At 50.7% G+C, this 14777-nt stretch overlaps 1 protein-coding gene across 1 annotated transcript in view; it reads right to left on the bottom strand.

The window, feature by feature from the left end:
- Positions 1-14777, bottom strand: part of USH2A (usherin) — a 930843-nt gene that overhangs the window by 561407 nt on the left and 354659 nt on the right. Inside the window, exon 21 of the mRNA XM_077281431.1 lies at positions 2120-2250. Coding sequence (XP_077137546.1) covers positions 2120-2250 — 131 coding nt within the window. The remainder of the gene's footprint in view (positions 1-2119; positions 2251-14777) is intronic.

The following is a 14777-nucleotide window of genomic DNA, read 5'->3' as shown; positions in this document are numbered from 1 at the left end:
GTACTATCCATCTATCTATCCATCTATCTATCTATCTATCTATCTATCTATCTATCTATCTATCTACTATATAATTGTCTAAGGGTCACTTCCGTCTGTCTGTCTGTCTGTCTGACCCGGAAATCCCGCATTGCTGATTAGTCGCGACCGCCAGCCAATCAGCGATGGGCACAGTCCGGCAGAGAATTAGTCCCTCCCTACTCCCCTGCCATCAGCGCTCACACAGGGTTAATGGCAGCGTTAATGGACCACGTTATGCCACGGTGTAACGCACTCCATTAACGCTGCTATTAACCCTGTGTGACCAACTTTTTACTATTGATGCTGACTATGCAGCATCAAAAGTAAAAAGATCTAATGTTAAAAATAATAAAAAAATAAAAAATAGCTATATACTCACCGTCCCTCGGCCCCCCGGATCAAGAACAGACCTTTCCCGCTTCTCGCGACGCTCCAGTGACCGCTCCTTGCATTGCGATCTCGCAAGATGATGACGTAGCGGTCTCGCGAGACTGCTACGTCATCATCTCACGAGACCGCAATGTACTCTTGGGACAGGAGCGTCGCGAGGAGCATCGGTAAAGGCCTCGCTAGGATCCGGGGCCAACGGAAGGTGAGTATATAACTATTTTTTATTTTAATTCTTTTTTTTAACAGGGATATGATGCCCACATTGATATATACTATGTGGGCTGTGCTATATACTACACGGCTGTGCTATATACTACGTGGCTGTGCAATATACTGCGTGGCTGTGCTATATACTATATGGCTGTGCAACAAACTACGTGGGCTGTGCAATATACTACGTGGGCTGTGCAATATACTACGTGGCTGTGCAATATACTACGTGGCTGTGCTATATACTACGTGGCTGTGCAATATACTGCGTGGCTGTGCTATATACTATATGGCTGTGCAACAAACTACGTGGGCTGTGCTATATACTACAGTACGTGGGCTATGCAATATACTACGTGGCTGTGCAATATACTATGTGGCTGTGCAATATACTATGTGGCTGTGCAATATACTGCGTGGCTGTGCTATATACTATATGGCTGTGCAACAAACTACGTGGGCTGTGCAATATACTACGTGGGCTGTGCAATATACTATGTGGCTGTGCAATATACTACGTGGCTGTGCTATATACTACGTGGCTGTGCAATATACTGCGTGGCTGTGCTATATACTATATGGCTGTGCAACAAACTACGTGGGCTATGCTATATACTACAGTACGTGGGCTGTGCAATATACTACGTGGCTGTGCAATATATTACGTGGCTGTGCTATATACTACGTGGCCGGCCGCGAACAATCAGCATCAGGCGCAGTCCGGCCGCGAATTGGCGTGGGATTTGAACCACGCTTCGCTAATTGGTCGCGCCCGGCCGGCCGAATCCTGTGTATTCAATGTATTATTCTAAAATCTTCAAAATAAACTACATACATATTCTAGAATACCCGATGCGTTAGAATTGGGCTACCATCTAGTCTATTATCTATCTATCTATCTATCTATCTATCTATCTATCTATCTATCTATCTATCTATCTCCTATCTATCTATCTCATATATATCTATCTCTATTCAGTTCTAGGCATCCACACAACATTTGTATCATGATTGCAGTGATCGCAGCACTAGCTACAGTATATAATACAATTATTATAACCTGGTGACATCAATTGATCTTTTCTCCTCGAGAGATTCCGTAGAACTTTCCCTTATTAATTACATTGATACACAATCTAGTAAATATTTACAGTTTCCTAAAATCTATAAAAATAATCACCCCCCGATTACAATGAAACACTTATAAACACTGAGATATTAGCAAGGTCAACATATTCCTACACCGGCCGCTTTTACCCATAAATTGTGAAGTCCTAGTAAATAGATAACTAATTAAATTGGAAAGAGCCTAAGGTGTTTCAATAGTTCTTTCCCAAAGAACTTCAATCTTCAAAGGTTTTAAAGAACCCATTAACCTGGATCAATAGGAAAAATGGAAACAGCGAATGCCTCATCATCTTAAACCATTAAATGCACAAGATGCCTTTGGGATGGTTGATAGAGATCTTTTTTTTCACCAGTTTGCTCATTACTCTACCTGTGGATCAAAAAGGAAGTAAGGACGTCCATTCCTTATTTGAAGCACAATGTATTCTTCTTGCGTTCCAGCTGACACAGCACACAGAATCAAACCCTCCGCTTCCTTTGTTCTGAATTGTACTTTAATACCTATAGAATATAAAATGGATGAGAAGAGGGGATAGTTATAATCTCCGATACCAAATATAGGGAAAAATAGTCAGTGCGGCCGCAAGGTTAGTGGAGCTCAAACGCATATAGTAAATAGATGGAAGTCGTAAATGAAAATATGAAGTGAAAAGTTCTACAACTTTCTGGTATATTTTGTGCTCAAAAATTCACCTCTTTAAATAAATGTGATCGGTGTCAGTGAATGAAAACTCTCGTGTTCACATTCCGGAGCAGTAAACTTGTATAGCTAGCCCTCCTCTCGGCTGAGAAGGGGACACAATTATATCCAGTAGAAATTAGCAAATCTTTTGAGCTTCAAAAACTTGTCAACTTGGCCGAATTTTACCAGGAAATTCAATTCTCAGCAAATTGGAAGCCTCCAATTACCATGAAATAACATGTAACACTCTGAGTTCTCCTAGGACTGTATCCAACTCCTTTTAAGCTTTTTAACTCAAGAACAGACTTAGTAATGTCCAAGTGACATCAACGTATATGGCTGTGGGTGAAAGTATGGTAACGGTTCTTCACTGCTGTCACACACTACCTGTGCAGTTTCTTCAGTGCTTTACGTCTAAGGACAAATTGGATTATTTTTCAGGACTGTTTAGGGTGCATATACATTTCTATAAATACTTTAATTTTTATTGTGGTGCAAATATAATATATCTAAAAAATTGGTTAAAATATTTTTTTCGGTTTAGATTTTTTTTACTGTTCAAGTTTCACTCTAAATATCCTGTGGAATGAATTCTATGGGTTATTACAGTCGTAGATATACCAATCTTGCGTAGTCATTTTGTATTTTTTTTTATTATACATATGCAATAAAGTTATATTAAAAACATTATGCTTTTTTGCAATTGTCTATCTATCTATCTTACATCTATCTATTCTATCTATCTAGTATCTATCTATTATCTATTTATTTATATATTATCTATCTATATATCAATTATCTATATATTATCTATTATCTATCTATCTATATACACATGCACATATATATTATACCTATATCTATATAAATATGTACTCTGGCATCAGGGTTCTCTGTAGGCATAATGCATTTAGAAAAATGAATTTAGAAAAATACATAGTACCTACAGTGAGACATGGTGGTGGCAGTGTCCTTACATGGGGCTGTATGAGTGTTGAAGGCTACATTTCATAGAAGTTTCATAAATTCACAGATGTACTGCTTTATACTGAAAGAAAAGATCCCGCCATCACTCCGTGTTCTTGGTAGATGTGCACTTTTCCAACATGACAATGATCCAAAAAACACATCTGTTAGATTTCTGAAGAAGAACAGGGTGAAAGTGATTTAGTGGCCAAGGGTCTCCAGATTTTAGCCCAACCGAACACCCATGGAGTGAAGTTGTCATCACACTCCATCCAGCATCCAGGCTCTAAAAGAGCTTGTTCTTGAAGACTGAAAAGAGATAGATCTTGCAATATGTCGCCAACTTGTTCATTTCAGGCCTAGAAGATTTGGTGATGTCCTTACAAATCATGGAGGTCATACACAATACTAGCTTTAGTATATTTTGATATGGGGTGTACTCAATTTTGCATCAACTAATTTGAGTAGAACTGAAGATTTTGTAATGAAAGTTATTTTCTGAACCTTACTTTCATGTTATGGGTTAAACAATGTTCCATGAAACTCAGATTTGTCAACATTTTGGAAATTGTTTTTTGTGTTCAATGATATATTGATTAAAATCTTACTTTTCTAAGGGGTGTACTAATTTATGCTGAGCACTGTATATATCTAGTAAAACCTACATAATGGATATTCTATTTGCACATATATTTTTACTTGAGTTTTGCGGGTTTATTTGGTACAAAAACTCAGTGAGTTACCGTGACCGTGTTTTCTCCAAATGAAGTAATTTACTAAAGAGAGGAGCATATTGATTTTTAGCTGAAAGCCTAGAATTCTTGCTGAAATGTAAGCGATGTTTTGAATAAAGTGGTCTCATTCCAAGATCTAAATCCATAGAGACAAATTATTCAATGTCACAGTCGATAAAACTCTTGAGTGGCCTCCTAACAACATATCTATTGAGTTAGAAAATACCCCAACTGTGGATATCTATAATATAACGCTGGGAGCGTCACTCTGTCCGAAGCCTCTATAGACTGCGCAAGCGCACGCGCCGGCGCAGTCTAGGCCCCACAGAGCGACGCTCCCAGGAGATCGCGGTATGCGTAAACACTGAACGCTCACCGCGATCTCCAACGGAGAAGCAGGGACCGCCAGGAGGGTAAGTATGATATATTTACCTGTCCCGTTCCTCCGTTGCGCGCTGCCCCTCCGTCCTCCGGTCCACATCCTCTGCCTGTGACGTTCACAGTTCAGAGGGCGCGATGACGCGCTTAATGCGCGCCGCCCTCTGACTGAACAGTCACAGGCAGAGGACCCGGAAGACAGACCGGCGCGCAGCGCTGGATCAGGGCCAGGTAACTATAGCAAGTGCCGGGGGCCTGAGCTAGCGGCGACTCCGGCACCTGACCCCCACAGAGCGCCGGTGTCCCCGCCTGCTCAGGCCCCCAGCACCGCCGCGCACAGCCTGAGCCACCGCACCCAGCACGGCCTGAGCCACCGCACCCAGCACGGCCTGAGCCACCGCAGCCAGCACCGCCTGAGCCACCGCAGCCAGCACCGCCTGAGCCACCGCAGCCAGCACCGCCTGAGCCACCGCACCCAGCACGGCCTGAGCCACCGCACCCAGCACGGCCTGAGCCACCGCACCCAGCACGGCCTGAGCCACCGCACCCAGCACGGCCTGAGCCACCGCACCCAGCACGGCCTGAGCCACCGCACCCAGCACGGCCTGAGCCACCGCACCCAGCACGGCCTGAGCCACCGCACCCAGCACGGCCTGAGCCACCGCACCCACAGCCGCCGCACCCAGCACAGCCTGAGCCACCGCACAGCCTGAGCCACCGCACCCAGCACAGCCACGCACAGCCGCCGCACCCAGCACAGCCACGCACAGCCGCCGCACCCAGCACAGCCACGCACAGCCGCCTGCACTCAGCACCGCCACGCACAGCTGCCCGCGCTCAGCTCCGCCACGCAAAGCCACCCACGCACAGCACAGCCACATACAGCCGCCCGCACTCAGCACAGCCGCCTGCACTTAGCACAGCCGCCCGCACTGATGGGGGCGCAGGATGGAGCAGCACATGATAGGGTGGAGCAGCACATGACAGGATGGGGGCGCAGGATGGAGCAGAACAGCCACCGCACCCAGCACAGCCACCGCACCCAGCACAGCCGCCCGCACCCAGCACAGCCTGAGCCACCGCACCCAGCACAGCCACGCACAGCTGCCGCACCCAGCACAGCCACCGCACCCAGCACAGCCACGCCCACCCAGCACGGCCACGCACAGCCGCCTGCACTCAGCACAGCCACGCACAGCCGCCTGCACTCAGCATAGCCACGCACAGCCGCCTGCACTCAGCACCGCCACGCACAGCCGCCCGCACTCAGCACCGCCACGCACAGCCGCCCGCACTCAGCACCGCCACGCACAGCCGCCCGCACTCAGCACCGCCACGCACAGCCGCCCGCACTCAGCACCGCCACGCACAGCCGCCCACGCACAGCATAGCCACGCACAGCCGCCGCACCCAGCATAGCCACGCACAGCCGCCGCACCCAGCATAGCCACGCACAGCCGCCGCACCCAGCATAGCCACGCACAGCCGCCGCACCCAGCACCGCCACAAACAGCCGCCGCACCCAGCACAGCCACGCACAGCCGCCCACACCCAGCACAGCCACGCACAGCCGGCCACACCCAGCACAGCCGCCCGCACCCAGCACAGCCTGAGCCGCCGCACCCAGCACAGCCGCCGCACCCAGCACAGCCGCCGCACCCAGCACAGCCACCGCACCCAGCACAGCCACGCCCACCCAGCACAGCCACGCACAGCCGCCCGCACCCAGCACAGCCGCCCGCACTCAGCACCGCCACGCACAGCCGCCCGCACTCAGCACCGCCACGCACAGCCGCCCATGCACAGCACAGCCACATACAGCCGCCGCACCCAGCATAGCCACGCACAGCCGCCCGCACCCAGCACCGCCACGCACAGCCGCCGCACCCAGCACAGCCACGCACAGCCGCCCGCACCCAGCACAGCTGCCCGCACTGTCATGATCTCTGCAGGCAGAGATCATAGCAAGCCTATAGAGGGACAAGCTCTCGGAAGATGGAACTATACTGACCATGAACTAAGCCTGCCGCGCAACTAGAAATAGCCAGGTAGCATTTCCTATTTATCGCTAGATGCCCAGCTCTGGCCTAAGACCTAAATAGCTAGCAGAGGGAAATATAAGACCTGGCTCACCTCTAGAGAAATATTCCAAGAAGACAGTAGCCCCCCACATATAATGACGGTGAGTTCAGATGAAACAACAAACGCAGCAGGAAAATAGTCTTAGCAAATTTGAGGTCCGCTTACTAGATAGCAGAAGACAGATAGTATACTTTCATGGTCAGCAGAAAAACACTAACAAAACACCATCCAGAGATTACCTTAAACTCTGGCATTAACTCATAACGCCAGAGTAGCAATCCCTGATCAACGAGAGCTTTCCAGACACAGTAACAAAACTTCAGCTGTGAACTGGAACAAATAGGCAAAACAAAACATGGACAAAAGTCCAACTTATCTAGTAGTAGTCTAGAAGCAGGAACAAGCACTGAGAGGCATCAGATAACATTGTTGACCGGCAAGAAACCACCAGAGAAATGAGCTTAAATAGCGACACCCACTACTGATGGAACCAGGTGAAACAGGAAAGAGGATGACAAGTCCAATTCCACAAGCGGCCACCGGGGGAGCCCAGAATCCAAATTCACAACAGTACCCCCCCCTCAAGGAGGGGGCACCGAACCCTCACCAGATCCACCAGGGCGACCAGGATGAGCCCTATGGAAGGCACGAACAAGATCAGAAGCATGAACATCAGATGCATTGACCCACGAATTATCCTCCTGGCCGTAACCCTTCCAGTTGACCAGATACTGGAGTCTCCGTCTGGAAACACGAGAGTCCAAAATTTTCTCCACAACGTACTCCAACTCACCCTCAACCAACACCGGAGCAGGAGGCTCAACTGAAGGTACCACAGGTACCTCATACCTGCGCAATAACGACCGATGAAAAACGTTATGAATGGAAAAGGACGCAGGGAGGTCCAAACGGAAAGAAACAGGATTAAGAATCTCCAATATTCTATAAGGGCCGATGAACCGAGGTTTAAACTTAGGAGAAGAGACCCTCATAGGGACAAAACGAGAAGACAACCACACCAAATCTCCAACACAAAGCCGAGAACCAACACGACGATGACGGTTGGCAAAACGCTGAGTCTTCTCCTGGGACAACTTCAAATTGTCCATAACCTGCCCCCAGATGTGATGCAATCTCTCCACCACCGCATCCACTCCAGGACAATCCGAGGATTCCACCTGACCGGAGGAAAATCGAGGGTGAAACCCCGAATTACAGAAAAACGGGGACACCAAGGTGGAAGAGCTGGCCCGATTATTGAGGGCGAACTCTGCCAATGGCAAAAAAGCAACCCAATCATCCTGGTCAGCAGAGACAAAACACCTCAGATATGTCTCCAGGGTCTGATTAGTCCGCTCGGTCTGGCCATTAGTCTGAGGGTGAAAAGCAGATGAAAAAGACAAATCTATGCCCATCCTAGCACAGAATGCCCGCCAAAATCTAGACACAAATTGGGTACCTCTGTCAGAAACAATATTCTCAGGAATACCGTGCAATCGGACAACATTCTGAAAAAACAGAGGAACCAACTCAGAAGAAGAAGGCAACTTGGGCAGAGGAACCAAATGGACCATTTTAGAGAAACGGTCACAGACCACCCAGATGACAGACATCTTCTGGGAAACAGGCAGATCTGAAATAAAATCCATCGAGATGTGTGTCCAAGGCCTCTTAGGAATAGGCAAGGGCAACAGCAGTCCGCTAGCCCGAGAACTACAAGACTTGGCCCGAGCACAAACGTCACATGACTGCACAAAGACTCGCACATCTCGTGACAGGGAAGGCCACCAGAAGGATCTTGCCACCAAATCCCTGGTACCAAAAATTCCGGGATGACCTGCCAATGCAGAAGAATGTACCTCAGAGATGACTCTGCTGGTCCAATCATCCGGAACAAACAGTCTATCAGGCGGACAACGATCCGGTCTATCCGCCTGAAACTCTTGCAAGGACCGCCGCAGATCAGGAGAAACGGCCGACAAAATTACTCCCTCCCTAAGGATACCTGTGGGTTCAGAATTACCAGGAGAGTCCGGGTCAAAACTCCTAGAAAGGGCATCTGCCTTAACATTCCTAGAACCCGGTAGGTATGACACCACAAAATTAAAGCGAGAAAAAAATAAAGACCAGCGCGCCTGTCTAGGATTCAGGCGTCTGGCAGTCTCAAGATAAATCAAATTTTTGTGGTCAGTCAATACCACCACCTGATGCCTAGCCCCCTCGAGCCAATGGCGCCACTCCTCAAACGCCCACTTCATGGCCAAAAGCTCCCGATTCCCAACATCATAATTCCGCTCTGCGGGCGAAAATTTGCGAGAAAAGAAGGCACAAGGCCTAATGACGGAGCAGTCGGAACCTTTCTGCGACAACACTGCCCCAGCTCCGATCTCCGAAGCGTCAACCTCAACCTGAAAAGGCAGATTCACATCAGGCTGACGCAACACAGGGGCAGAGGCAAAACGGCGCTTAAGCTCCTGAAAGGCCTCTACAGCATGAGGGGACCAATTAGCAACATCAGCGCCTTGTCTGGTCAAATCAGTCAGTGGTTTAACGACATCCGAAAAACCAGCAATAAATCGGCGGTAAAAGTTGGCAAAGCCCAAAAATCTCTGAAGACCCTTAAGAGAGGAGGGCCGAGTCCAGTCACAAATAGCTTGCACCTTGACGGGATCCATCTCAATGGAAGAGGGAGAAAAAATATACCCCAAAAAGGAAATTTTCTGGACCCCAAAAACGCACTTAGACCCCTTCACACATAAAGAATTAGACCGCAGAACCTGAAAAACTCTCCTGACCTGCTGGACATGAGAGTCCCAGTCATCAGAAAAAATCAGAATATCATCCAGATATATTATCATAAATTTATCCAGAAAATCGCGGAAAATATCATGCATAAAAGACTGGAAAACTGAAGGGGCATTAGAAAGACCAAAAGGCATGACCAAATACTCAAAGTGGCCCTCGGGCGTATTAAATGCGGTCTTCCACTCATCCCCCTGCCTGATCCGCACCAAATTATACGCCCCACGAAGATCAATTTTAGAGAACCACTTAGCACCCTCTATACGAGCAAACAAATCAGTAAGCAATGGCAATGGGTATTGATACTTAACAGTGATCTTATTCAGAAGCCGATAATCAATACATGGTCTCAAAGAGCCGTCTTTTTTTGAGACAAAGAAAAACCCAGCTCCCAAGGGAGAAGAAGATGGACGAATATGTCCCTTTTCCAAAGACTCCTTTATATATTCCCGCATAGCAGCATGTTCCGGCACAGACAGATTAAACAAACGACCCACCCAGCTCCCGCAGACGCCTATCAATCTGAATAGCCATTGTCATGGACTCATTCAGACCTGCAGGCACAGGGAACCCCACCATAACATCCTTAACGGCATCAGAGAGACCTTCTCTGAAAGTTGCCGCCAAGGCGCACTCATTCCACTGAGTAAGCACAGACCATTTACGGAATTTTTGGCAGAAAACTTCAGCTTCGTCTTGCCCCTGAGATAGTGCCATCAAAGTTTTTTCTGCCTGAAGTTCCAAATGAGGTTCCTCATAAAGCAAGCCCAAGGCCAGAAAAAACGCATCCACATCGCGTAACGCAGGATCCCCTGCTGGCAATGAGAAGGCCCAATCTTGAGGGTCACCCCTGAGCAAGGAAATCACAATCCTAACCTGCTGAGCAGGGTCTCCAGCTGAACGACACTTCAGGGACAAATAAAGCTTACAATTATTTCGGAAATTCTGGAAGCTAGCTCTATTCCCTGTGAAGAACTCCGGCAAAGGAATTCTCGGCTCAGATACCGGAGCATGTACCACAAAATCTTGTAAATTTTGTACTTTCGTGATGAGATTATTCAAACCCGCAGTTACACTCTGGAGATCCATTATTGTCAGGTGCACACAGAGCCATACAGAGATTAGGAGGAGAGAGAGAAAAAAGACTGCAGCAAGGCAGACTGGAGGAAAAAAAAAAAAAAAAAAAATTCCAGCAGACTTCTTATAACTCTCCTTTCTCAACCTGGGTTTTTAACACTTTATTGGCCGGTCAAACTGTCATGATCTCTGCAGGCAGAGATCATAGCAAGCCTATAGAGGGACAAGCTCTCGGAAGATGGAACTATACTGACCATGAACTAAGCCTGCCGCGCAACTAGAAATAGCCAGGTAGCATTTCCTATTTATCGCTAGATGCCCAGCTCTGGCCTAAGACCTAAATAGCTAGCAGAGGGAAATATAAGACCTGGCTCACCTCTAGAGAAATATTCCAAGAAGACAGTAGCCCCCCACATATAATGACGGTGAGTTCAGATGAAACAACAAACGCAGCAGGAAAATAGTCTTAGCAAATTTGAGGTCCGCTTACTAGATAGCAGAAGACAGATAGTATACTTTCATGGTCAGCAGAAAAACACTAACAAAACACCATCCAGAGATTACCTTAAACTCTGGCATTAACTCATAACGCCAGAGTAGCAATCCCTGATCAACGAGTGCTTTCCAGACACAGTAACAAAACTTCAGCTGTGAACTGGAACAAATAGGCAAAACAAAACATGGACAAAAGTCCAACTTATCTAGTAGTAGTCTAGAAGCAGGAACAAGCACTGAGAGGCATCAGATAACATTGTTGACCGGCAAGAAACCACCAGAGAAATGAGCTTAAATAGCGACACCCACTACTGATGGAACCAGGTGAAACAGGAAAGAGGATGACAAGTCCAATTCCACAAGCGGCCACCGGGGGAGCCCAGAATCCAAATTCACAACACCGCACCCAGCACAGCCGCCTGCACTCAGCACAGCCACGCACAGCCGCGCACAGCCGCCCACAGCCACGCACAGCCGCCTGCACTCAGCACCGCCACTCACAGCTGCCCGCACTCAGCACCGCCACGCACAGCCGCCCACGCATAGCACAGCCACATACAGCCGCCCGCACTTAGCACAGCCGCCCGCACTGATGGGGTGCAGGATGGAGCAGCACATGATAGGGTGGAGCAGCACATGACAGGATGGGGGCGCAGGATGGAGCAGCACAGCCACCGCACCCAGCACAGCCACCGCACCCAGCACAGCCACCGCACCCAGCACAGCCACCGCACCCAGCACAGCCACCGCACCCAGCACAGCCACGCACAGCCGCCCGCACCCAGCACAGCCACGCACAGCCGCCCGCACTCAGTACCGCCACGCACAGCCGCCCGCACCCAGCACAGCCACCTGCACCCAGCACAGCCACGCCCAGCCGCCCGCACCCAGCACAGCCACGCCCAGCCGCCCACGCACAGCACAGCCACATACAGCCGCCCGCACTCAGCACAGCTGCCCGCACTCAGCACAGCCGCCCGCACTGATGGGGGCGCAGGATGGGAGCACATGACAGGATGGGGATGCAGGATGGAGTAGCACATACCAGGATGGAGACCATATACCAATATAAATGCTCGCCACCCGGGCGTAGAACGGGTTCAATAGCTAGTCTATAATATAACGCTGGGAGCGTCACTCTGTCCGAAGCCTCTATAGACTGTGCAAGCGCAAGCGCCGGCGCAGTCTGGACCGCACAGAGCGACGCTCCCAGGAGATCGCGGTATGCATAAGCGCTGAACGCACACCGCGATCTCCACCGGACAAGCAGGGACGAGCCAGGAGGCGGAGGGTGAGTATACTTACCTGACCCGTTCCACCGACGCGCTTCCGGGCCGTGACTGTCCCCCTGCTCCCGGAATCGGCGCCTGCGCAGTCTGCGCTTTCCGGCGCCATTTTCTTGAAGACACATTGCAGTGTCTTCAAGAAAATGGCGCCGGAAAGCGCGGACTGCGCAGGCGCCGACTCCGGGAGCAGGACCAAGAAAATGGCCGCACCCAGCACAGCCGCCGCGCCCAGCACAGCCACGCACAGCCGCCCACAGCCACGCACAGCCGCCGCACCCAGCACAGCTGCCCACAGCCACGCACAGCCACCCATAGCCACGCACAGCCGCCGCACCCAGCACAGCCGACCACAGCCACGCACAGCCGTCGCACCCAGCACAGCCGCCCACAGCCACGCACAGCCGCCGCACCCAGCACAGCCGACCACAGCCGCCGCACCCAGCACAGCCGCCCACAGCCACGCACAGCCGCCCACAGCCACGCACAGCCGCACCCAGCACAGCTGACCACAGCCACGCACAGCCGCCGCACCCAGCACAGCCGCCCACAGCCACGTACAGCCACCCATAGCCACGCACAGCCGCCGCACCCAGCACAGCCGACCACAGCCGCCGCACCCAGCACAGCCGCCCACAGCCACGCACAGCCCACAGCCACGCACAGCCGCCGCACCCAGCACAGCCGCCGCACCCAGCACATCCGCCGCACCCAGCACAGCCATGCACAGCCGCCACAGCCACGCACAGCCGCCTACAGCCACGCACAGCCACGCACAGCCGCCCACAGCCACGGACAGCCGCCGCACCCAGCACAGCCGCCGCACCCAGCACAGCCGCCCACAGCCACGCACAACCGCTGCACCCAGCACAGCCACCCACAGCCGCCGCACCCAGCACAGCCGCCGCACCCAGCACATCCGCCGCACCCAGCACAGCCGCCGCACCCAGCACAGCCACGCACAGCCGCCACAGCCATGCACAGCCTCCGCACCCAGCACAGCCACGGACAGCCGCCGCACCCAGCACAGCCACCGCACCCAGCACAGCCGCCGCACCCAGCACAGCCGCCCACAGCCACGCACAGCCGCCGCACCCAGCACAGCCTCCCACAGCCACGCACAGCCGCCTACAGCCACGCACAGCCGCCGCACCCAGCACAGCCGCTGCACCCAGCACAGCCACCGCACCCAGCACAGCCGTCCACAGCTGCCGCACCCAGCACAGCCGCCCGCACCCAGCACAGCCACGTCACATACAGCCGCCCGCACTCAGCACAGCCACATACAGCCGCCCGCACTCAGCACAGCCGCCCGCACTCAGCACAGCCGCCCGCACTGATGGGGGCGCAGGATGGAGCAGCATGTGATAGGATGGGGGCGCAGGATGGGAGCACATGACAGGATGGGGATGAGGATGGAGCAGCACATGACACGGTGGAGCAGCACATGACAGGATGGGGGCGCAGGATGGAGCAGCACATGACACGGTGGAGCAGCACATGACAGGATGGGGATGCAGGATGGAGCAGCACATGACACGGTGGAGCAGCACATGACAGGATGGGGGCGCAGGATGGAGCAGCACATGACACGGTGGAGCAGCACATGACAGGATGGGGGCGCAGGATGGAGCAGCATATGACAGGATAATAGGAGCAGCACATACCAGGATGGAGACCATATTCCAATATAAATGCTCGCCACCCGGGCGTAGAACGGGTTCAATAGCTAGTAGTGTATATTACTGTATACTCACTATATGGATATAGAGTATGTTACTAGATCTTGTCACACACAGGTAACTTAGGAACATTACAAAATGATTTATCTCAGCCTACATACTTAATTGTTTATTTTAACTATCACCATTACAAACGCTATTAATAATAATAATAATAATAATAATAATTTTCCTATTATTTAATTTTTTTTTTCCACAATTGTCACTTATAAGTTATCACCACTGAGTAAGAGTTTCTTTCCTTTTGAAACCAACCTTATACACAGGCTTGGACTGGCCCTCCGGTTAACTGTGGAATCCTCCGGTAGGCCGCCCCGGAGAAGTAGTACTATTGCACTTGATTCACTCTTTGTAGAAAAAGAGTCATCTAATCATTCAGTAAACAAGCTCATCAATTTATTATAACAAAAGTAAAATTGTGTACTACGGGGTCAAGTCTTTTTTGCATGTCGCTGATCAGTGGGCCCCCAGAATCAGTGTTATTGGTGGGCCTTTTCCAACCTAGTCTGACAATGCATATACACATACCCTCATTGGCTTGTATGGATCCCCGTTATATCTGCACTCTGCTTTACATTTAGGCTAGAAATTTACAATTGTTCTCGATAAGCAAATTTTCTTATAAGGGTCCTCCAACGAAAAACTGATCACAGGGTTGTCATGTCGGACACTGTTCACACTAGGGCGTCCGACAGACAGCGGTAATTCCTCATTCGTCCACTATATTCTCAGTAGCGCTGGCTAGATTGATCCAGATTTTCCAGGGTTAATCTGGCTGGTACTCGGG

The sequence above is a fragment of the Ranitomeya variabilis genome, chromosome 2 (assembly GCF_051348905.1).
Source record: "Ranitomeya variabilis isolate aRanVar5 chromosome 2, aRanVar5.hap1, whole genome shotgun sequence".
NCBI lineage: Eukaryota > Metazoa > Chordata > Amphibia > Anura > Dendrobatidae > Ranitomeya > Ranitomeya variabilis.
Note: the sequence above shows the minus strand (reverse complement) of the source record. Positions and strands in the feature narration are given on the sequence as shown.